Source organism: Esox lucius, chromosome 3 (assembly GCF_011004845.1).
Source record: "Esox lucius isolate fEsoLuc1 chromosome 3, fEsoLuc1.pri, whole genome shotgun sequence".
NCBI classification, from domain to species: Eukaryota; Metazoa; Chordata; class Actinopteri; order Esociformes; family Esocidae; genus Esox; species Esox lucius.
This window is the reverse complement of record NC_047571.1, coordinates 19,803,358-19,826,732: the sequence shown is the minus strand read 5'-3', so window position 1 is coordinate 19,826,732 and position 23,375 is coordinate 19,803,358. Positions and strand designations below refer to the sequence as shown.

Below are 23,375 nucleotides of genomic sequence, written 5' to 3'. Positions count from 1 at the left end.
AGAACAGTAAACTAAGCTTACACAGCCAGCCTCCATACCTTATAGAGAAGGGTTGGTGGTAAGGCTACCTGCCATGCTAGACATTATTGGCTGTCACACCTTTCACACATTTAATGGGCACCATTTATTCATGCTTCTTATCCTGGTACATCTATCTCAGGGGTGTACATAAAAAATAGAGAAATCTGTAAACAAAGTCAGTATTCAATCAACTGGCTAACCAAGAATCATTGCAAATTAGTAAATTTTGTCTGTATCAATATCTGAAACAACTACTGTATGGACTGAATTTTATCAACAAAGAAATTATTTATTGGTAGCTAGGGTTGCACATGTTTTGCTTGTTAAGGACACATGTTCCTGGTAGCATTTGTTATTGTTAACGGTTAGCTATGAGACCAACAAAAACACTTCTAACTCAACTAGTAAAATAAATCTTTTTTTCAAGGTGGGGACAGGCCAAATGTCCACTCTTCGCATGCTTTTACATGTTTTACTACCCGTCCTCACTAAAATATCAAAACACAAACTCAGATATTCAGTGACAAACACATCGCATGTGACTCCACCCACATCTGCAACAAGGATCGTTCCTAAGTTCCGGGAAATGTTGTACTCCAGCTGTCTGCCTGATGCGAGAGAACTAGGACAGATCTGACTGAGGGAGTGGAAAAAAGGTTGGATAATCGTCGCCCAACTTGAAAGAAAATATTCAAAAGGAATTTTATTCTATACGCTTTCCTTGGTTGCAACCGTATTAAAATCCTTGGCGGCCTTAATCGTTTATTTTTGGCGCACTATCAATCTTTGCATTCTTGTTTCTTCCGGACTTTATTGCCTGGTGAGTGAAACTATTTCATACTTCCTGTAATTCTCACTCGCAGAGGCGGTTGCTTATGTAATGAATTAATTGGAACTAACCCTAACCCGAACTTAATGTTTCGTTTTATTTCACTTAACTTAAAGAAGTGTTTGTGTGATGTGTGTGCGTGTGTGATCGAGAAATGACCTAAAGGAAGGGAGGTGGCACGTTTTTGAACAGGGCCCTGTTTCCCTCAATATTTTGGCCTGCTTAAACATGCAGTCATTTGTTCCTTGGTTAGGACTGGTGAATTCACAGAATGGAGAAACTCTCAGTCTCAGGTGCTTATACAGTATTTTATATTGGAAATAAATCATAACTAACAAATAGGTGCCTTGAGAATTTGTTGTTCTTCAAGCATCAATGCTACTAATTTCCATATACCTGTAATGCAGGCCTTGACATTTACATTACATGTTGTAATTATATAATTAAACCTGGGAGATTTACAGTAGTGAGTTCATACTCTTTTTGTTAAACCTCTTGTCGATGCAAGCTCCATGCTCTAGCAGCTGAACTACATTGGACTGCATTTGAATACCTGGTTTTCACAGTCGTGGGGACTTCATAACTGGTAAAGCCGGCAAATACCAGCTTGGCCAGTCTAACACTTATGTGACACAGATTGAACAGAACACATATTCTTTATATAACTGTCTTCACGGAGGATCCCAAACAAGTCCCTAGCCCCTGGAAACTTGCTCAGGGCCCTCCATTGTCACCAGTTGCTAATATAAAACAAATCAGAGGGACTTCCAGAAAGTGGGGAGGGGATCAATAAACCCACCAACCTCTGGAAACATTTGCAACTTGAATGAGTCATGCCAGTTAAAAATAAAACGAGCATTAAAGTTAACCCCAGTAGCTGTGGGAAGATGAAGTGGTCATGAAGTGATCTATTTTGGGCAGTGGTGCGTCAGACGAATGTGCTTGTGTGGTACATTTTGACAGTTTTACAAATTGTACACTTCTTGTTTCTAATGTTTGTATAATGAGTTTCGCAAATGAGTGCTGGCCTTCTATTTACAAATCAGTTACCGTGGCACCACGGCCACCAATCCCATGCAGTGAACCTTTCTGCCCCAGTGAAGTCTTTGTATCACATTCTGTTTTTAAGCAACTATTCTCATTATCACGTGGGCCAACTTAGATACTTACCTGTCCAGTTTAACAACCACATTCTCACTCCACACGCCATGTATGGTTAAAGCAGTTATTGTGTATTCACCGTCTGTAGCTGTCCATACATTGGGGGACTGTGGCTGAAGCTGGCCACACACTCGGGGACTGTGCCTGATATTTATTTTTCAGTAGATTTTGTTTTTGTTTCGTTGCACTGGAGATATGATGTAATGGCACACAGTAAGTTGAAGGACTACTCCCTAACTCGGGCTGTTCCTGGGAGTTGGAGGTTTACTCCCTAACTGTGGGAGTTCTTATATTGATCACTGTCGCAGGTTAGAGGTGTTTTTGACAGGAACAATAAGGCCATTAGGCACCTACCATCAATCGAAACATAATTAGTAACTAATAGAAAGGTGAAGATATTTGGCCTGTCTCACTTGTTATATTTAGGCTTAGGGTTTTTGTGCACATGAATGCATTCGGATTTAAGAATTAACAATGAGATGTTTAAACTATTTGTTAGCAGTGCACTTATCCCATATTGTCCAATTCTTTGTTTTCACCACTGTGACCACTGTTCCATACTGTATGTATTCATGTTTCCATTCAGCATTGCAATTTCCATAAATGCCTTACTCAACCTTGGCGCTTCTATGGAGTGTATTTAAACACATTTTAATTTATTTTGATGAGACAGGTCTTAATCAAAAGTTGTATAATATATAATTAAATAATGTAGAAGAATTATGGAAATCATACAAATGTCAACAACAAAGGTTTTATTAGGTTGGCACTGTGCGTCAGCAGATACTCAAAAGTGAAGTACTTGGAATCGGTATAAACAATGAAAAGGTGGTTTTGGTGCATCCCTACTATATTAAACTTTATTTTTTCTTGCCAAAATGTTGATGACCAGTTCAGCCTGAAAACCTGTGTTCTAATTGTCTAAATCTGGGATTGCTCCTGCCACAGTATCAGATCTCATACCTTTGTAGTTTGTCATCGGGTTACTCACTCAGTCTGACCTGCTGATGGTCGTACTGACATGCATGTGCCAATCCACCCACCACCCCTCTCTCCACCTGATTGGTCCTGTGTTTCCTTTTGTGGGGGGATTGTACTACGTATCTTGCTCATTGCCTTTGGGTATTCCAGTTAGTAATATTATGGTGTGATTATTGGGTATTGTTGGTATCATATATACATGTTTCTATAATGGCATTGATTTACCCCAGAGGAATGGGACTTGCTGTGCGTAGTCTCCAATAAATGGTAAAACGACATGGGGTTTTCTGTCTGAACTCAAATTTCTTGGTAATTTGAACTCTGTCTTTCTCTCCTCTCATATCTCTCCCAGGCAGTATGTCACGGTCTGACTTCCCCCCGGGTTACGATAACGCTCATGCCCCCCTCTACGGCCCCCCGGGTGGTGACTACCCCCCTCCACCTGCCTACGGTTTTCCAGGTTATGGAGGTCCACAACCAGGCCAACCCTCTGCCCCCTACCCCTCTGGTCCTTATGGTCCTCCTGCAGGATACCCCAGCGGACCCTATCCAGGCCAGCCTCATCCAGCCGAACCAGTACCAGGCTACCAACCCTATCCCACGATGCCACCCATTCCCCCCATGATTCCCCCTGTAATGCCAAACAGTGTACTAAGCGGTAAGTTTGAGTCTGGGGGTTGTGCTGAGTGAATAAACCGTGTGCGCTGATGGGTTTCCTTGTCACTAATGGCGTTTTCACCGGTATCCTAGGCGATGGGGAGGGGTTTGCAGCAGGTGACTTTGACAGTCTGAAAGTGCGACACACCTTCATTCGAAAGGTGAGGCCACACAATGAAGCACACATACTCTCACAGTCGGCACGCTCGCGAGCAAGGTTATCACATGCACACGGCGGGCAGGCACATGCAGTTAGTCACAATGTATGGTATTCTCTCTCTCTCCCCCCCCCCTCTTTTTCTTAGGTGTATATGATCCTGGCCTCTCAGCTACTTGTCACAGTTGCCATCGTGGCCATCTTCACATTTGTGTGAGTGTTTGTCTAGGTGTGTCGGGTTGTTTCTGTCTTTCAGACTGTCTGTTTCTAATAGAGTATCTGTTGTCTGCAGTGATTCTGTTAAGGTGTTTGTGCAAAAGAACCCAGCTATCTACTATTCGTCATTGTAAGTATTGTCCTTTTATTATTGACTAGTTTTATAGTTCTGTCCTATGTACTGGCTGTGCTGTTTGACAGCTGTGTGGGTATGTCTTAGTGCGTTGTTTGACTGACAGCTGAGTTGGCCTGTGTCTTTGCAGTGGTGTGTATATCGTCACCACCATTGTGCTGATCTGCTGCAAAGGGCCCAGGTTAGTCTCTTCAATCATTTATTTTTAAATGTTATGTCCAGTCATCGCTTTGAGAACCAGGTGTTGGAGCTGTTCCACTCCAGCGTTTACGCCTGCTTCATTAAGTTACTAGAAACGAAACGGAACCAGACAGTTTTTATTTTTCTTCTATTTGTTATACAGAATTTTTTCTTATGGTCTGGAATAATGTATGCCCCACTGATAGCAGGCTTGTTTTGAGACACAGATGGGATGGAAATATCTGAATGTAAAAACAAGTGCATTCATTCCGCCTGTTCTTAATGTGGCCTCCTTTCCATGTCTTTAGGAGAAAATTCCCATGGAACATCATCCTGCTGGCCATATTTGTAAGTTGCAATTACTAGTCTATACTGATCTGTATTGGTCCATGCTAGTCTGTTGTTTACAGTGGTCCCCCAACAGATGACAGTCCAGAGGGATCCAGTGGTCTATATATATATATGTGTGTGTTTTATGTTTTACAGACACTGGCCATGTCCTTTATGACAGGGACCATCTCCAGGTGAGAGAGAGAGAGACACACACACACGTTCTCTGTCCTCCTAGTGATGTCTGTCTTGTCAGTGTGGTAGTAATGCCCCCTGTCTCTGTTCTGCAGTTTCTATAACACAAAGGCAGTGTTTCTGGCCCTAGGGATCACAGTCATCGTGTGTGTTATCACCACAGCCTTCTGCTTCCAGACTAAGGTGTGTGTGTGTGTCTGTGATCCGGGTGTGTGTGATCCAAGTGTATAATGGTTAAATTATGATACGGTTTGCGGGTGGTGGGAACATCTGGAACATCCCTTTCTGGATTTCAGATCCCTGCAAGTGTAGAAGGGAAAAGGTCTGTGTGTGTGTGTACTTGTGTCTAAAAGGCCATCCCGTCTCTCCCCAGGTGGACCTCACTTCCTGCACAGGCCTGTTCTGTGTCCTTGGGATCGTTGTTATGGTGGCGGGCATAATCACAGCCATCGTTCTCTCCGTCAAATATGTACGTTGGCCCGCAGCTACTCCAAGTCACGTGTGTTCAGCGTAGTCATTGTGTTATAGTATGACTCAGTGTTTTCTAATGGTGTGGTCTCCTGGACAGATTCCTTGGCTCCACATGGTGTACGCGGCTGTTGGAGCCGTCGTCTACACACTGGTGAGTGCAATACACTGGTAGAGTCAGTCCCGGGCTACAGACAGAATCACTTCAACTGTATCAGCTATTGGCTTCTGTGACATGCAGGAATACCGTTGAGCTGATTGAGTGTGGTTCGTAGTGTTGGCATTTCACGTGTCTGTGTGTAGCTGTGTTGCTATTGTGATGTGCTGTTTGCGGTTGTCTGTAGTGACCCCTTGCTGGTATGTTCCTGTAGTTTCTGGCGTACCACACGCAACTGTTGATCGGCAAGGGGAAGAACTCTATCAGCCCAGAGGAGTACGTTTTCGCAGCTCTCTCAATCTACATCGACGTTGTCCAGCTCTTCCTCTGTCTGCTGCAACTGTTCGGTGCAGCCAACAGATGAGTCCCCCTGGAAACAACGTCCCTTGTCCTTTCCAGTCCCCCATGACAGACTCTGGGCACCAGGGCCCAGTTTTACAAAATTCACAGAATTTCCCCAATCAAATATAATGTACATTTTAGAATTGGTTTAAAATGTATAAACTGATCCTCCAGATAAATATATGCTGCAGAATAAGTAGGTGGTATATTGTTACTGTATATTGGTTTCCAAGATAACTTGTATCCTTATTTGTGATTTGTAGGTATTTTATTGACATTCATGTAGAACTTCTTTCTGTTTCCTTATTACAGTTACCAGGTATTACCACAGTAGATGGCAATGTGTAGGCCTGAAACCAGATTTTGTTTGCATGTTATTATTAAGCTGATCATCCTTCAAAGCAGACCGATCGGTTGTTGAATAGAAAAAGATAGGATTACAGAATCTGTTTCAGTCGAATCTGATATATATATTTTTTTATGGACACTGGGTCCAATTGGCTCTCAATTAGCTGAATGGACATACTGGTATTTTGAATGGGAATGTCCTTTCTAGCATTCAATTTCTATGGTGCTGGCAGCGCTAAAGTGCATATCTAGCACCTTTCATTGTCTTCTCTTCTGCTAAAATGTATCTGCTTGTAAAGGCATGTAATAATACAGTGAGGTTGAAGCATATTTTGCTCTGTGCTCCAGCACTGGATTGAAAGCAATATGAAGACTCTGAGGTTAAAGTGCAGACTATCAGTTTGAATCTTGGGGCATTAGGTGACATTTAGAAATGACAGCATAATTTGTACACAGTCCCACATTTTAGACAAACAGACGTTTTTGACGAGCCTAATGCTCTTTTACCATCTACCTGTCCAGTGAAGCATAACAATGCTTTATCTTAAGTGATGTTTTTAGCAATTGCTAAAAGTAAGAACTAAATTAAGCATGTGACTGTGAGTGAATTTGCGGTTTATTTTATTTATTTGTGCACAGTAGAAAAGAAAGGTAAATTAAATTTTCATTTTAGAGTATTTTATAGTAAATAAGAACTGACTATCATGAAGGTTTATCCATAAACGTGATACCATCCACATTAATGTGGAGGTGTTGAGAAACATGTATTTGCATTTACAATAAAATAAACGTGAAATAGTAGAGGATTTGCTACTTATTACTGTTGGGCACAAAATATTTAGAAATAGCCATAAAATGAGATTTAGACATATAATTTGACGTTCCCAATAAAAGTGTACGGTCTAGAGTTACAATGGACCAAATATTTAACTTCTGATGTAGTATACATTGTGAATTTGTTCAAAAATATTTCACTCCCTACAAAGTGTCTGTGTACAAAATGTGCTGTAAATGGTTAAACTAATATGAATCTCAAATATCCTGATATTAAAGCTGTGGTCATTTCTGGAGTACAGAGCAAAAACAAATGTCACTGTCAAAACACTTTTGAAACAAACTTTATATGTAAACACACTGAATGCAAGATACTGCAAATGATGTACTATTTATTTCGATTTATCTCAAACAATATTTTACTTCCTTAACTTGTCCAATATGTTTGTGTCACTGCAACGATGGGTTGTATTTAGTAGCAGCAAAACACAATGTAGCAAATGGGGTGTTAGCTGGAGTTTCCAACAGAATTTGCTGAAGGAATACACTGCTTATTTCAGTGTTGCTTTGAGACAATTATTTTATTGCATAACTTGATAAGGTTGTAATGAGCAGATGCTCTGTGCTTGTTCTTTTTTTCCATGCACTTTTTGGTACTGGTTTAGCTAACTGATTTCATTTTAAAGATATGCTTGAATGTAAATGTTTTTAATATTTTGTGAAATTCTGTTGGCCTTGTTCTGATGTCCCTAAATTACTGCAAAAAGCATTCAAATCCAAGGTTCTTTCTGCCTGAATGAAGAGGGAACATGTTAGGACTATGGAGATAAGATGATTGACTATTGATACACCAAAAGCATATTAATAGATTGCTTTTAACAAAATATGTAAAGTTTCAGTCTGGGACTTTTTTTTTTTTAAACCTCCCATTTTGGGCATGATATGTAACATATTGTCAATGTGCATAATCTTTAAGTAGAATCATTATAATACCTCAGGCTTGAAAGTTTAAAAGCAAGCGCTTGTGATGACATGGGGCAAATACATGATATAGAACAATTTTCAGGGACTTGTTTTGGCTCTTTAACGCTAACCCTAAAATGCTGTTATAGAGGTATTATGAGAATATGGTATGTGAGAAGAAAGTGTCTAGGAAAAGTGGGATGCCCTGGATGATAGACAATTTTCTCTCAACTGAACCAGTTTGAGGGTAGTTCAAGTGGATTCTTCCCAGTAAAGTGGTAAAGGTTTTACTTCCCACTTTAAGACTGCAACGTAAGTAGAACTGGCATACGATTGTAGAAGTGAGTTTAGGTGTTCTTTGCTTTGCTACCCTCCAGCAGAGGTGTATTTCGTGTTCCAACCCAACATAACATATGAGCACGGAAAAACTCATGCAGACTAAAGGAAAAGCTAACATTTACTCAGAATACCTTCTTAAAAACATCTAACTGAATGTATGTTTGAGTATGGCTTCTACCAATTCTATGATCCATTCCAGTGGATCCTCAATCTTATGTTCTATGGGAAGGCTCAATGCCATTATCCTTGCAAGGAGATGCACAAAGTTTGAGAAATGTGTTAATTGGGATTCCCTTGATTCATTAATGAAGTACAATGTATTATGCTTGTTGTAAAATGACAATATGTCATTGCCTGTGTTTATTTTAGTACAGCCTTTTATGCCTGTCATTTTTGAGGTAGCTATAGGCTATTATGTAAAATATAGGTCCATTATCTTTTCTATATTCTTTTGATTTGCACAGTTTCATTTCACACTAAGATTGCATTTTCTGGATGGAAAAATGTTTATAAAAATAATGTAATATATTTTTATTGGATTTATTTGCAATGCTATCCCACAGCTTATCTAGACCCATGAAGTGTAACAACCTAGTATTTCGAACAGCCTTGGTCTACATATAAATCTTAGAGTCTGTGTTCACACAGGCAACCTAATTCTTTCATAGTCTCAAGTGGTTAGTCTTGCCATTAATCAGATATTTTATACCATACAATCTCAGCTGATCTGATGAGTCATAAGAACAATGGGTGGAAAAAAACAAATGGGCAGACAGTTTAAACTAAGAGCCTTTGAAACCGTCACAATCCAGACAGGGACGTTTACAATCAACACATTCCATGAAGATAAGTCGCTGCTAGCTTGGAGGACAGTTTGCCAAAGTATATTAGTTTATTTTTTTTGATTGAAACGTCTGTATTGACTCCTATATCCAATAAACATTTTGAAATTTCATGTGTGGTTGGATCAACGTACCAGGTGAACAGTTCAGACTCCATTATCTTTTAGATTTTACAGAAATAAATCCATGTAGGATAGCAAGATGAAAGACATTTGAAAAGCCATATTTCAAAGTTCATCCTGGATCAGGAAAACCCCTGACTGTACACTGCCCAGGACTGACTGTTCAACATGGGCTTTAAGTACATTCAAATGCCTCTTGATGGATTGAAAACTGAATTTTGTATGGGTGTCTCGCAAAACAACGGTTTACAATTTGCAATGTCCACATCAGTACATCTCTGTTTCAACCAATCCAGTGTAGCGAAGGCATTGCAGGTATCAGTCAGGTCAGTTGTTGCGGTAGCGGCTGCCCTCATACTCTCCTTCATTGGCGTTCTTCATTCGCTGGCGAATCCTCAGCTGCTTCAGGCGGTTCTTATCCACCTCTCTCTTCGCCAGGATGAACCCGATTATACCTGTGGGGAGACCTATCATCCTAGATAAGGGGAAAGAGATTGAGAATGGAAGTTACCATGGTAGTTATTCACTTAAACATCAGTGGCAGCTGTTTAAATTCCACAAATCTAAACAGGGTTTCTCACCAGGCATATCCAACCTTCATCATGGGGTTCTTAGCCTTTTTTGAGGGAATGTACTCTGGTCCCGCATAATCTTCCTCCTCTGTGAATTTCTTTGGATCTTTCAGCATGTCCATTGTTTTCTGCTGATGGTTGTTCCTGGGCTGTTCAGTGTTGGTGGCTGTTAATATGGGTCTGGTGGTGGTTAATGGCCGGTAGAGTGGGATGAGACACCAGGGAGGAACAGACTGCAAAGGTTTTACAGGGCGCCACTTTGTCCATAGGGATTTACCTGGGATCTGACAAAAACCTGAAACAGTGAGAGTATAGGCTAAGCAGGGGAACATCATTTGTTGCCTTCATTCACAAACTTGGGTAAAGGAAGACACCACATATTTTTTATATCCAATGCTATTTATCAATAATCGGTCTACATAACCCAAAACACATACGTCAATCTTTAGAAGGCGCAACGATGTGCTTAGATGAGGGTCTACAGCTCAAGTAAGAAATTAGATATCCCAGGATATTGCCTCAAGACAATGACGCGTCTACTTAATCTAAGGCAAGTTTAACAGTTTGCTAAACAAACATTCCACTACGTTTTGTTTAGCATGTTAGGAAGTGGAGTGATAAATTGGTTCTTAGTCTTTATGCTCCATAAGATTTTGAATTGGATTCAATTCTGCCAGATGACCCAAACAAATAAGACAAAAAAAAAACGTTTTGAAATTAAAAACACTGAAAGCCTACTCTACGAAGAGACATGAGTGCAAACAAACTGTCATACTATATTATATGTTAAAAAAATTTTTTATGAGTTGTTAATTCTAGATAAACGTACCTTTTAGCAGCACCGACCTCAGAAGCTTCCTACAGGACGCCGCCATCTTTATTGTTTAGATGTGGAGACGGTTCGGGCGTGCGCATAGATTCGATTCTTACGGGCTTACGTTTTACAGTCACCAGGCTTCTCTACTGGGATGAGGAAGTAAACATTTCTCATAACTCCACTCAAATTACGCAGATAATCCTTATTAATTATCTTAATTTAAACCCACTGGGTCTTCTTGATGGCTTGGAATGTTGATTTTAGTACAACATAAATAGTGATATCGTTATCAACCTACTTTATACCCAAGACATTTGGGGGGATGCGCTACGTAGTTGTGCTCCTTGTACGTATGGTTGAAGTTAGACCTAGGTGGAGGAGCTGAGCTCCCGTAATTCCACTGGCCAGCAGTTTAACATTTTAGATACAATTGGAAAGTAGGGTTCCCCACATCCCAAATCAAAATGTAACCCGTTTATACTACTTAAATATGTTTTCGTAGTCAGGTTGGTGCATTGTCATGCTAATATTCATGGAAAGACAGTTAAAGTAGCTCCCATCGCTCGCATTCATTGGTTGATATCTCAAAAAGCAGTAAGTCATGAGGTATGGCCAATATACTGCGCCTATGCGCTGGTCTTAGCATGATGCATGAGTGCCTGGAAACAGTAGTTAGCGGTGGATGTCACTGTCCCAGGGATGCTTTATTGGTCTTATAAACCAGTTACCAAAGCATGTCATACTCATCGTATCTGGTCTCTTATAAACTGGGTGGCTTGGAAGCTGATTGGCTGATGGCCATGATATATCAGTAAGGCATGAGGGGGTGTGCTATATTAAGCCAATATATCAGAATCTCTGAAGAAGGACGAGGCTTCGGTCCGAATGAAGATTTAACACAAATTAAAATAGTTGTATTAACCCTCAAGTGTCCACATCTATTCGCTCCGAATGACGATTCTAAATCTCTTTTGTTCCTCCCGCCACAAGGCGGTTACTTTTCACTCTCGTGAGAAAAAAACTATTTTTATTGGCTCTTCGTTGGCATGGTGACATGTTGGACGAATCTCGTTGTCTTCGCTGTCCAATGAAGAAGGGCATGCCCTACACTCTTCCCCCTTGGGGTTATTTTCGGTTACAGATCAACAGATTCTGGCATACAGGTGTGAAATCTTTTACCAAGTTAAAGTAATTTGAATTCTATTGTCCTAACCTAGACTAGAACATCAGGGGGTGGGAGACAGAAGGTTTCTTCCTGCTGTATAGGAGGCGGTTTCTTTTACATGTTAATTGTTGGGTTTTAATCCTGTCTCTCTAAATAAGACAAAGGAAAATCAAGTTGAGTGTGAGACAGAAATCTGTTTAGACCTGTTAGTTAGAGAGACAAGGAGTGAGAGTTACAAAAGCATGGAGTTTTAAACTTTGATGGTTATTGTATCCAATCATATTTTCCCAACCTGACTGCAGCATACAATTTAATACAACAAAAACAAAGAAATACATGGTTATCAAATCAGCATTAGCTAAACTTCATTTATCTCAACACTGAACAGAGTGCTTTACCATGGTAGGGTATATTAGAAATATATCACAAACCCCCAAGATGCCTTACTGCAGTATTGCTTAAAATCCTGCTCGGCTGTGTTGATTAAAATAATTACTTTGGTCAGTACCGGCTCTAACCTTTCGGGGGCCCTAAGCAAAATTTGGCTCCCTGGCAGTTGCAGGCTACCTAGTGGTCAGGGTCCCTAAGCGACCGCTTGTGAAAACGTTAATGTGACATGGCGATCTGTAGGTCAGTGTACTGACTGTTCTGACATTCTGCCAATATTATCAAATATGTTTTCAAATGTTCTGTTCCCACAGGTTCAATGTTACAACAGATACAACTGCGTTTTATCGATTCAGTGGAATATTATCACAAGTAGTTTATATGATACCCCCTGGCCACACACACACAATTATTTTAGCAGGTTTACTTGTAATTTCAACAAACTAGCTCTATTTCAGTCTGTTTGTAAAAATCACAGTGTGAGTGCATTGACAAGTCTTTTATTAAATGACCATTACAGCGCAAAGTCTATCATACAGCATCCATGTTGCAGGGACAACACCACCACACGGTTTCATATTCTGAACTGGTTACATCTTCCTTCACGTTACAGTCATTTTCATTATTTTACAAGACGCACACTTGTATAGGAGCCAAAACACAAGCATTAATACACCAGTTACATACAAGTGTATGTAACCCATCAAATGATGGAACTGGCAACAGAGAAAGTATTAACTCCTAGCATTTTCTTTATAAAAATGTCAAAAAGGTACATTATGGTGATGGATTAACACAACAATATACCTTATAAAAACATTTACCACTGGTAATAAAGCCATACTACATTAGCTTGTCAGAGGATTAACTCCATTTAACAGAAAAGATCCACAAACGTTAATAGCTATAAAACAGCCAGTAAATGCTCTGGAGAAATCAGAGCAACATATTTACATAATTTCCTGGCTACGATAATAAAAAAGAAAAAAAAGGTTTTAAAACACTCATTACCTTTAAAGCAGGAATGAAAATGAAATAAAATATTACAAAGGCTCAATGTCATTACATGGAAAACAAACGGAGGCTAGAGCAGGAGTTCAAGAGCAGGGAGGGAAATGACAGATGTCCTGAAGTCTAGTCCTCTAGAGTGTAGTTAGGGTTGACAACCAGAACAACTTCCTCCTGCGACTCTGTTTCTGAACCCTTCAACCCCCCTGGAGACAGCTCTATCAGGATGTGATCCTGCATATGGAGAGAACCCACCGTTAACATGTTATAACAGGGAATGTAAAGCTGTTCCAAATCTGACTCAAGCGTGCGTGCGTGCGTAGACTTACATAGTGTACTAGTCGGTGTAAGACTTTCTCAATCAGGCTCTTCTTGTTAATGAGTTCCTCCTCTGAGTCGATCTCTGACTCAATCTCCTTCAGATACCAGTTGATCACTGCGTTTTTCTTTAACTCTTCCTCGGATTCAGCTACACGCACCCAGGAACACAGTGGTTAAGCCCTGCAATAAACACCAATGTAGTGTGCGTGCGCGCCTGTGTGTGTGTGTGTGTCGTACCCTCCTCCGCCCTCCGGAGATGCAGCACCAGCAGGTTGGAGATGCGTCGGTACTCTGGGAAGGTCAGACGCAGCGACGGCTTGGAGCTGCTGTCAGTGTCGCCATTCACACCGTTGGAGTGGCCACTGGTTCCATGGGCATCCCCGTTAACCTGGCCATTCACCTCGCTGGACACTTCAACACCTGCAGGACGGAAGAAGAGGCTTTAGTACGTCGACATATGTGGAGTAAAGCGGCACTGGCCCTAGGTAGGTGTGTGTGTGTGTGTGTGTACCATTCTCCCCCTGCTCTTCTTCCTCCATGTCCTGGTCCTGTTCCAGGTTGATGTCAGGTGTCTCCACTCTGATGATGGACTTATTTAGCAGACGGAAAGCCTCTTTCACGTGCTTAGGCTGGACCTACAGAGAGAACTACACCTTTATGACAGAACACGCCACCCACTTCGTTGGAATACAATATGTGGAAGACCAACAGAGCAGACCCGACCAGTGCTCATGTCAGAGCCATACTGGGAACACAGGTTGACAGTAAGTAGTACTTGTGAGAGCGTAGGCTTTAAATATACCAGTTGTGACCTCTAACCTCATCGCAGCAGTGCATGCGAGCCATGCCCTCCGAGAGCCGGATCATGCTCTCCAGCTGCCGAACTGTGATTCGCCAGGCTGACTTGGCCACGCCTCCAGAGGTGTCACGCTGACGCAGGCGTTTGTACTGCTCCACGATGAAGTCCTCCGACTCACTGGAGATCTACAGACACACACTCACACATCAAGTCCTCCGACTCACTGGAGATCTACAGACACACACTCACACATCAAGTCCTCCGACTCACTGGAGATCTACAGACACACACTCACACATCAAGTCCTCTGACTCACTGGAGATCTACAGACACACACTCACACATCAAGTCCTCTGACTCACTGGAGATCTACAGACACACACTCACACATCAAGTCCTCTGACTCACTGGAGATCTACAGACACACTCACACATCAAGTCCTCCGACTTACTGGAGATCTACAGACACACACTCACACATCAAGTCCCCTGACTCACAGGAGATCTACAGACACACACTCACACATCAAGTCCCCCGACTCATTGGAGATCTACAGACACACACTCACACATCAAGTCCTCCGACTCACTTGAGATCTACAGACACACACATCAAGTCACGCTCGTACTGCAGCAACCAAAGGCAGCGCTCCCTAACAGCCACACCTTACCTTGGGTTTGAACTGGCGGGCGAAGAGCAGGTATCTTCTGATCTCATCCAGGGAGTACAGTCGGTCCACAGAGTTCTCAATGCGAGAGTGCAAATCTACAATACGCCTGGCAATTGCATAATCCGTTACCTACACAAACACACACACACACACTTCCATTAGTACGTATACCTTATTGTGGCAGAAGTACGTCACCCATTTACTGTCCCTGAAACACACCTCATTACAGTCGTCCACCAGGATGAAAAACAAATCGAAGCGGCTCATGATGGGAGCGGACATGTTGACGTTCTGTTTCAGACTCTTGCTGCGATCATAGCGCCCCCCCACGGGGTTAGCAGCCGCCAGAATAGATGTCCGGGCATTCAGGGTGGCCTGGGGGACAGGAGCGGTGGGGGATTAGCGGGAGGCTGTGTGTAAATTGACTCCATTTGTACTGTTGTAGTGCGTGTGTGTGTGTGTACCTTGACTCCAGCTTTAGTAATGGAGATGGTCTGCTGCTCCATGGCCTCATGGATGGCCACCTGGTCTCTGGTCTCCATCTTATCAAACTCATCGATGCAACACACACCCTGTTGACACACACAGCCGTTTAAGCACAAAGCGAACACAAACATACACACACACACACACACCACCCTCTGCCAAGGCCCACTCACATTGTCAGCCAGCATGAGAGCCCCGGCCTCGATGACAAACTCGTGTGACTCCTCGTCTCGAACCACGGCTGCTGTCAATCCAGCCGCACTGCTGGCCTTACCACTGGTGTACACAGCCCTGGGACTGAACTCCTCCACATGCCTGACACACACACACACAAACGTTAGGCGGGTATAGACGTGTGTGAGTATGGGTGTTCATATATGGGGTTGCGTGGGTGGACCTGGATGATTTCAGGGCAGTCTCAGACAGACATGGCTACTGTACAGGACTTACTTCAGGAACTGGCTCTTGGCGGTGGAAGGGTCTCCAACGATGCAGACATTGACATCCCCTCTAAGAGAGGTTCCCTCCATTGTAGTCTTAGGGACACCACCAAACAACATCAACAGGACACCACGCTTCACTTCATCATTACCTACACACACACACACGCAGGCGTTAGACACAAACACAGGGCGTGGGAGTAGTTCCATAGCAGTAACTGTGCAGGACTGACCATGTATGGTGGGGAAGAGGCTGGTGCAGAGGTTGTGGTAAAGGTTCTTGTCTTGGCTCATCTCAAACACCTTCTCCCACTCCTGAACAGACATCTGGCTCTTGATGCTCTCTGCAGTCTGGTCCTCGTCACGCAGCTCCTTCCCTCCAAACTAAAACACACACACACACAGTGTCACACATCCCTTCAGGCCAACGCCGTGCACGTTATCAGGATGGACCCGGCAACACCTGGGACCGGCATCGTTTGTCGTCTTGAAACGATAATGCCGTATCGGGATAATGACAGGTCGCTTGGCAACATCACGCTCACGCTGCAACAGCTAAAAACGACGACGGGACCTGCTCGTTACTCGGGTCAGGACAGCTGTCGGGGTTATGGGACAGTAGTGCTGTGTAGTGTATATTTGGGAGTGTCTCAAGGTTGGGGCGAGTGTGTGTCTTACCCTGGGGTTCGTAGGCGCCACGTGACAGGCGAGGAAGGCCAGTCTGTAGGACAGCTCTCTGACTCCCAGGGCTTTGAGACCCCGGACGCCCTCGTTCTCATAACCCTGCCTCCCTCCTACACGGGAACTGGTCTCCGCTCGCACTCCTGTAGAGAAGGAGGAATGGGAATCTGGTTTGTGCCGTGGCCCATGGCAATGAGCAACCTGCCCCACAGGCACCAGTAAGACCACTGTGACCGCATCAAGCTACCTCCAAAACGGTAACTAAACAGCTGCAACAGAAACCATTCACCTCCCTGCATCCAGACAGACCCGAATACTGGCGCTGTCCATCTGTACATCAAGTGTGAACATTATATGGGATATGTGAACTGCTCATGTCCCATTAACATTCCTGGTCTACAACAAGCAGGTGTACATGTACTTGGCGTGTGTAAAGGTGAAGGTGGTGCGACCCGTGTCCTGTCAGTGTGCGCACACCTGTGGTGCTGAGCTGGGAGACGTCGGGTACCACTATGAGTGATCCAGTGATGTCACAGCGGTCTCCGGCCTGGGCCGTCTCCACAGCCTCCGCCCTGAGGATCACTTCCAGGGAACGGGGGATGGACCCCCTGGGAAGCTCTGCCTGGGTCTCCTGGACACGCACCTACAAACACAGGAACACACCAGTGTCAGGAACACACACGCCTGCACACACGCGCGCGCACACACACACACACACACACGCCATCCTACCTTCTGGAAGTCTATGAACTTTGAGCGATGTGTGTCCAGGTGGAAGCGTGAGCGGTTGTTACAGACAGGGTTCCTGCAGACGGTGGGAGGGGCATACTTGAACTGCTGGGGCACCTCCGGACACACCCCCTGGCAGTCCAGACACAGGAAGGTCCCGCTCACCTGCAGAAGTCAAAACGGAGGGGATCTGACGCAGTGGTCATACACACCAAGGTTCTTCAGGATGCATATCTGCACTGAGCCAATGTCCCCTCTCTATGGACTAGCTCTATGCTATAAGCAATATAGACATGTTTCTCACCAGTTCTGGGTGTACAGGGTGTGTTCTCACCACCTGTGCACTGATCCGCACCAGAGAGCCGATGCGCTGTGAGGAAAGCTCACGGATCCTAGAAAAAACAACGACTGTCAGACCACACAAAAAAGCTCTCATAACCAGCCAGAGCAACCAAGATATGCGGAATATGTTAGGTAACAGTGTTTTACTTGTGTCTGGTGGGTAGGTCCTGAATGGCCAAGTAGAACTCTTTATTCACAGGAACATTCCCATGATCCCTAGCAAAGTTCCTCACCGCACGGCACAGGAAGGGATACACTCTGCAGAGGCGGAGAGGTTCAAAGAGAAAAAAAGCTGAGTTTTGTGATTTCATCGCTAACACACGGTGCTTGGTAGTGTTCTGTTAAGAGTCTAGGGAAGATCTATTACCAAAGTTTTTATTAATGGAGAATGCTACTAGCACTACCTCTGATTTAGGGAGTGAAATATTTTCTTATATCTGTAGTTAGTACCTGTAGAACTCCTCCTGAATGGTGGTTGCCAGTTCTTGGTTAAATCCTTCTAGGTCAGTAAAGGAAACCAGAAGAGTGTTTCTCTCTGGCCTGATCAGCTCCTCTGCATCATGGACATACTTCACTTCACCATCCACGGTCTGGTACCTAGACAGACACAAGGTTTATGAATTGCATGCATCTCACATAGAACAGTCTCTGCTACTTTTTAATCAACTTTAATACGCAACTGGACTAGCTCAGTAGCTAACATTAGCTAGCTAAAGAAAATCGTATAGTTAAAATAATAAGTCAACCTAATGATTGATAAAACCTATGCCAAATTAATTATGTTAATTGCAGGTTTGGTAAATGTCCAACAACAGCAATCGGTTAACATTACAACAGCTCAACAGTAACGACTGTAGTACTACATTGTAGTTACCATGAACGAACAATAACAGCAACGATACTCACTCTTCTAAGAAAGCCTGGAAAAGCTTCTGACATTTCTCTGCCAACTCGTCTTTCACCATCTGTCCCACGTTCTCTTGAGTTGGTTGTGCAAGATCCATCCTTTCACTGGATTAAAAGGGAAATATTAAAATTAAAATCTTTCCCTTGTCTTCCTGAGTAACAAGCACGCAGTGCCGAACAGAGTGCAATTTCGCGCGAAAACCGAGACCATGTGACATTTGGCGCGACACTGTCGACCAATCCCATCGTTGTATCCTGACACCGTCACCGTGGCCACACCCCTTGCAACCGCGCGTTGGGATCTTTCTTGCTGTTTTTACAATCAGGTTCCGCTGCATGTTCGGTAGCGTGGCTGCACCTTGGGCTGGTAATTAAATGAAAACGTTGGGTTTACAGCTTTTGTCATTCACGTTCCTTTTTGATACGACTAGATCTGAGTCGCAGTTCAATAATAACTATTTTTAAGTTACACCGGCATGTTTAAAATGTACACCTCTGAGGAAGCATTTTGCCATCCTGCATTGTTTGTGAGAAAGTTGAGAAACAATTTTCTTGAAGAACCAGTAAGGTAGTTGCTTATATGCAATTGAATATTTCTTAACAGTTTGGTACAGTACAAAAATGACATCAATTTGTAAAATGCATTAATATGGATTTTTACTTAACTCAGTTCAGCAAATTATGAATGAATTGTCTTTTGCCCTCCAGTTGCGTCAGACCGGAGTAACACAGTTCTGTTTGAATACTTTTTTAGATTATATTCAAGAATGGGTTCAATCAAATAATGTATCACATCACATGTAGTTCTAATCTATTAAGATAATGTTCACATGCTTATAAAGCGATATGTAACAGCATAATCAATGTTATAGATGTACAGTACCTCTGGAAATGATTAATAGCCCTTCACTTTCTCCATACTGATCACATTATTTTGTTGCCTTAAATCTACACACAATACACTGAAATTATTAAGTACAAACCCGTTTAGAAATGTGTGGAGATTTATTGAAAATTATATACTGATATTTCATGTTCATAGGCATTCAGACCCTTTACCACGACTCTCCAAATTGAACATTTGATTCCTCCTGTACTGTGTGCTTAATCACACAACTCGCTAAGCTAAGGAGTTATGCTATGTAACCCACAAAGAACAATAGGGGCATCTAGTGGCCAAAATATACATTAAGAATCATGGAGATATACAGTTGTGCTCATAAGTTTGCATACCCTGTCAAGAGTAATGAAATGTTGGCATTGATTTTGAAAATGTGACGGTTAATTCAGAAACACTTTTATTTTAAGGATAGTGATCATATGAAGCCATTTATTATCACATCGTTTTTTGGCTCCTTTTTAAATCATAATGATAACAGAAATCACCCAAATGGCCCTGATCAAAAGTTTACATACCCTTGAATGTTTGGCCTTGTTACAGACACACAAGGTGACACACACAGGGGAAAATGGCAATTAAAGATGAATTTCTCTCCACCTGTTGCTTTTTAAATTGCAATCAGTGTCCAGACTGTGTATAAATAGTCAATGAGTTTGTTAGCTCTCACGTGGATGCACTGAGCAGGCTAGATACTGAGCCATGGGGAGCAAAAAATTATTGTCAGAAAACCTGCGTAATAAGGTAATGGAACTTTTTAAATATGGAAAAGGATATAAAGAGATATCCAAAGCCTTGCAACTGCCAGATAGTACTGTTCAATCACTTCACTTCACCACGGTCAGGTAGACCAAGAAAGATTTCAGCCAAAACTGCCTGCAGAATTGTTCAGCATACAAAGAAAAACCCCCAGGTAATTTCAGGAGAAATACAGGCTGCTCTGGAAAAAGACAGTATGGTTGTTTGAAGGAGTACAATACAACAATACCTGCATGGTCAAAAAAGCCTGGTTACAATATGCCTGACAACACCTTAAAATGCCTCACAGCTTCTGGCACACTGTAATTTGGAGTGACGAGACCAAAATAGAGCATTATGGTCATTACTATAAGCGCTATCTTTGGAGAGGGGTCAAAAAAAGACCTATAGTGAACAGAATTAACCATTCCCACTGTGAAGCATGGTGGTGGCTCACTGATGTTTTGGGGGTGTGTGAGCTCTAAAGGCACGGGGGAATCATGTGAAAATTGATGGCAAGATGAATGCAGCATATTATCAGAAAATACTGGAAGACATTTGCATTATTCTGCATGAAAGCTGTGCATGGGACGCTCTTGGACTTTCCAGCACAACAATGACCCTAATCACAAGGCCAAGTTGACCCTCCAGTTGTTACAGCAGAAAATAGTGAAGGTTCTGTAGTTACCATCACAGTCTCCTGACCTTAATATCATCGAGCCACTCTGGGGAGATCTCAAACATGCGGTTCATGCAAGACAACCAAAGACTTTGCATGACCTGGAGGCATTTTGCCAAGAAGAATGGGCAACTATACCACCTGCAAGAATTCAGGGCCTCATAAACAACTATTACAAAAGACTGCACATTGTCTTTGATGCTAAAGGGGGCAATACACAGTATTAAGAACTAAGGGTATGCAGACTTTTGAACAGGGGTCAGTTAATTTCTTTGTTGCCATGTTGTGTTTTATGATTGTGCCATTCTGTTATGACCTACAGTTAAATGTGAATTCCATAAGAAATAAAATACATGACTTTTGCCTGCTCATGTTTTCTCTGCAAATGATGCATACATTACCAATTCTCCAAAGGTATGCAAACATTTGAGCACAACTGTTCATTTAAGGCTTCAACCACTGACTTCCAGATGATTCCTTCCTGATGATCTGGTTGGAGTTAGGGTCACTTTACAGATGGCCTGGTTGGAGTTAGGGTCACTTTACAGATGGCCTGGTTGGATTTAGGGTCACTGTACTGATGATGGCCTGTTTGAAGTCAATATCAGCCAATGAAGTTGGAAGTCCTTGCAGCCGAAATGGTGGAAGCCCCAATGGTGGTGCCTGAGCATTTGCAGAAACCATAATGTGAAATATAAGGGATGTGCCTTCTGTCCTAAAGCTTTTCCCATGGTAGCTATGGATATTAAGGGGGCAGAACTTAGGAAAGACACAACAGCGTTCCTATTGGTCAGCACCCACTGTGAATGTTATGTGTGTAATAACTCAATTCGCTTTGCTCACTGGAAACGTTGGAAGAAGGAAGAGTCTAAAAGCCCACTCTGTTCATAGGACATTATGGTACGTTAATGAGGTGGTTATTAAGTTTTCATGTTTTATTGATGAGAAAATGGTCAGAGTGTCAGCCCTGTTCCATCTAACACGAAATACTTCCACTGCATGGCCACCGGGCTTCTTCCCCACTTCTAAGGTTCACTGCAGCAGTACATGTCTACGGCTGAACTGTCCTGGGACCCAACTGTTTGAAACGTCACATTTGACTATAAAACTATACCGTTTTTTGTGGAAACATATTTGACATTCCAACAGACCATGAAAACGGAAAAATTTCTGTCACAGGGCAGGTTCCTATTTCTTCTGTTTCTGACATTTCATATTAAATCAAACTGTGATGTTGCATCTGAACATACTTTTTCAGTTGTCCATTATTAGCCATGTAGCCTAGTAATTAAAGCCTTGGCAGGTCTAAAACGTCACTGGTTCAAACCCTTAAGCTTTAAAGTGAAAATGCCCTTGCACAAATTGCTCCTTAATGTCGATATGGATAAGAGTGTCTGGCTGCTGAATAGTAGTTCAGATACAAAAAGTATCTCTGCGGTTGGTCCTTTATGTCAGTATTTCCAGATTTAATAAAAACTGTAGTTTTGTGGTCTTCCACGTGAGAAGGATGAGGACCATATTTTGCCAGTCAGGTAAGAGTGATCTTAACTCTTCTGCATCAGGAGAGGCCTAAGATTCCACACAATATTCCAGGGCCTTTAGCCCAGTGATAAGCAATGTTGTTGATGTTTGCTTTTACCTGATCAGTTCTTTCACACCGGAGCAGCTAAAGGAGAGGAAGGCCCTTTATACTGTTAAGATGAAGCCCATCTCTCTCTGACTTTCCCACAATTGTTCTGAGTCTCACCAACAGGAAACTCTGTCTCGCTTTGACAGAGAACTTGACCATCTGTAGGCAGTAAGCTATTTCACACTCACACACACACACGTTTGTTTTTATGTATTTGTGAGGACTATGATTCACTGTTTTCCTTATCCTGCAAACCTAACCCTAATCTGACTCTAATCCTAACCCTGATCTCAATAACCTAACCATTACACCTAAACTTAACCTCACCTTGACTATGCTTGTGGTGAAATGTCAGTTTAACTATCTTCATGGATAATTTGGTTCCCCACACGTATTGTAAAATCAGGATCACACACACACACGTGCTTGTTTTACCATTTTTGTGAGTACCTTTTCAGGTCCAAAATGTTTTCCCATTTAAATTCCTATTTTCCTTAACCTCTAATCCCTGAACCTATTCGTAACCCTAAGGAGCACTTCAAATCAGAGAGATGAGAAGATTAAACTGGACCTGTATTTCAACAACGCTGTACATACATCTTTCCAGGTGTTGTTGTTTGTACGTCTCTGTTTGTATACAGGAGCAACTGTTTGTGAGAAACCTTTCCAGCTGTTTGCTTTTCCTAAATAGAGAAGGAGGAAGTCCTTCCTGTTTTGAATATGAATAGAGAATAATGTAAGCCTGTCTTTGTCACCAGAACTCTGTTCGTGCCACAGATACATTAGCACCTGCATGGCTCTGGGAAATGGAATATGCTGCATACCTATTGCATCCGTGTGTGTGTTCTTGTTTAACTATATTTGTGAGAACCAGAACAACTATTACAAGGG

The 23,375-nt window shown here is 42.5% G+C and overlaps 3 protein-coding genes across 3 annotated transcripts; 1 reads left to right on the top strand and 2 right to left on the bottom strand.

Annotated features, from left to right (window-relative positions):
• The first annotated feature begins 580 nt into the window (after positions 1 to 580).
• On the top strand, positions 581 to 9,206 carry tmbim1a (transmembrane BAX inhibitor motif containing 1a). The gene is made up of 12 exons (XM_010888877.3): positions 581 to 841; positions 3,345 to 3,650; positions 3,743 to 3,810; positions 3,955 to 4,019; positions 4,099 to 4,152; positions 4,286 to 4,336; positions 4,644 to 4,683; positions 4,822 to 4,859; positions 4,956 to 5,043; positions 5,234 to 5,329; positions 5,429 to 5,482; positions 5,700 to 9,206. The coding sequence occupies exons 2-12, from the start codon at positions 3,350 to 3,352 to the stop codon at positions 5,847 to 5,849; spliced, it is 1,005 nt and encodes a 334-aa protein (XP_010887179.1). The 5' UTR covers positions 581 to 841; positions 3,345 to 3,349; the 3' UTR covers positions 5,850 to 9,206.
• On the bottom strand, positions 8,776 to 10,722 carry si:ch73-71c20.5 (DUF4748 domain-containing protein). Its single transcript, XM_010888865.4, has 3 exons — positions 10,617 to 10,722; positions 9,797 to 10,082; positions 8,776 to 9,690 (listed from the first exon to the last, which is right to left on the bottom strand). The coding sequence occupies exons 1-3, from the start codon at positions 10,660 to 10,662 to the stop codon at positions 9,543 to 9,545; spliced, it is 480 nt and encodes a 159-aa protein (XP_010887167.1). The 5' UTR covers positions 10,663 to 10,722; the 3' UTR covers positions 8,776 to 9,542.
• A 1,918-nt stretch (positions 10,723 to 12,640) lies between these two features.
• mcm6 (minichromosome maintenance complex component 6) lies at positions 12,641 to 18,727 on the bottom strand. Its single transcript, XM_034289123.1, has 18 exons — positions 18,540 to 18,727; positions 18,084 to 18,230; positions 17,781 to 17,891; positions 17,596 to 17,683; positions 17,295 to 17,456; positions 17,040 to 17,205; positions 16,560 to 16,705; positions 16,115 to 16,265; positions 15,892 to 16,033; positions 15,615 to 15,756; positions 15,420 to 15,527; positions 15,175 to 15,330; positions 14,956 to 15,084; positions 14,305 to 14,469; positions 13,997 to 14,120; positions 13,723 to 13,905; positions 13,494 to 13,633; positions 12,641 to 13,398 (listed from the first exon to the last, which is right to left on the bottom strand). Exons 1-18 carry the CDS (start codon positions 18,635 to 18,637, stop codon positions 13,291 to 13,293), a joined length of 2,466 nt encoding a protein of 821 aa, XP_034145014.1. The 5' UTR covers positions 18,638 to 18,727; the 3' UTR covers positions 12,641 to 13,290.
• Between the last annotated feature and the right edge of the window lie 4,648 nt (positions 18,728 to 23,375).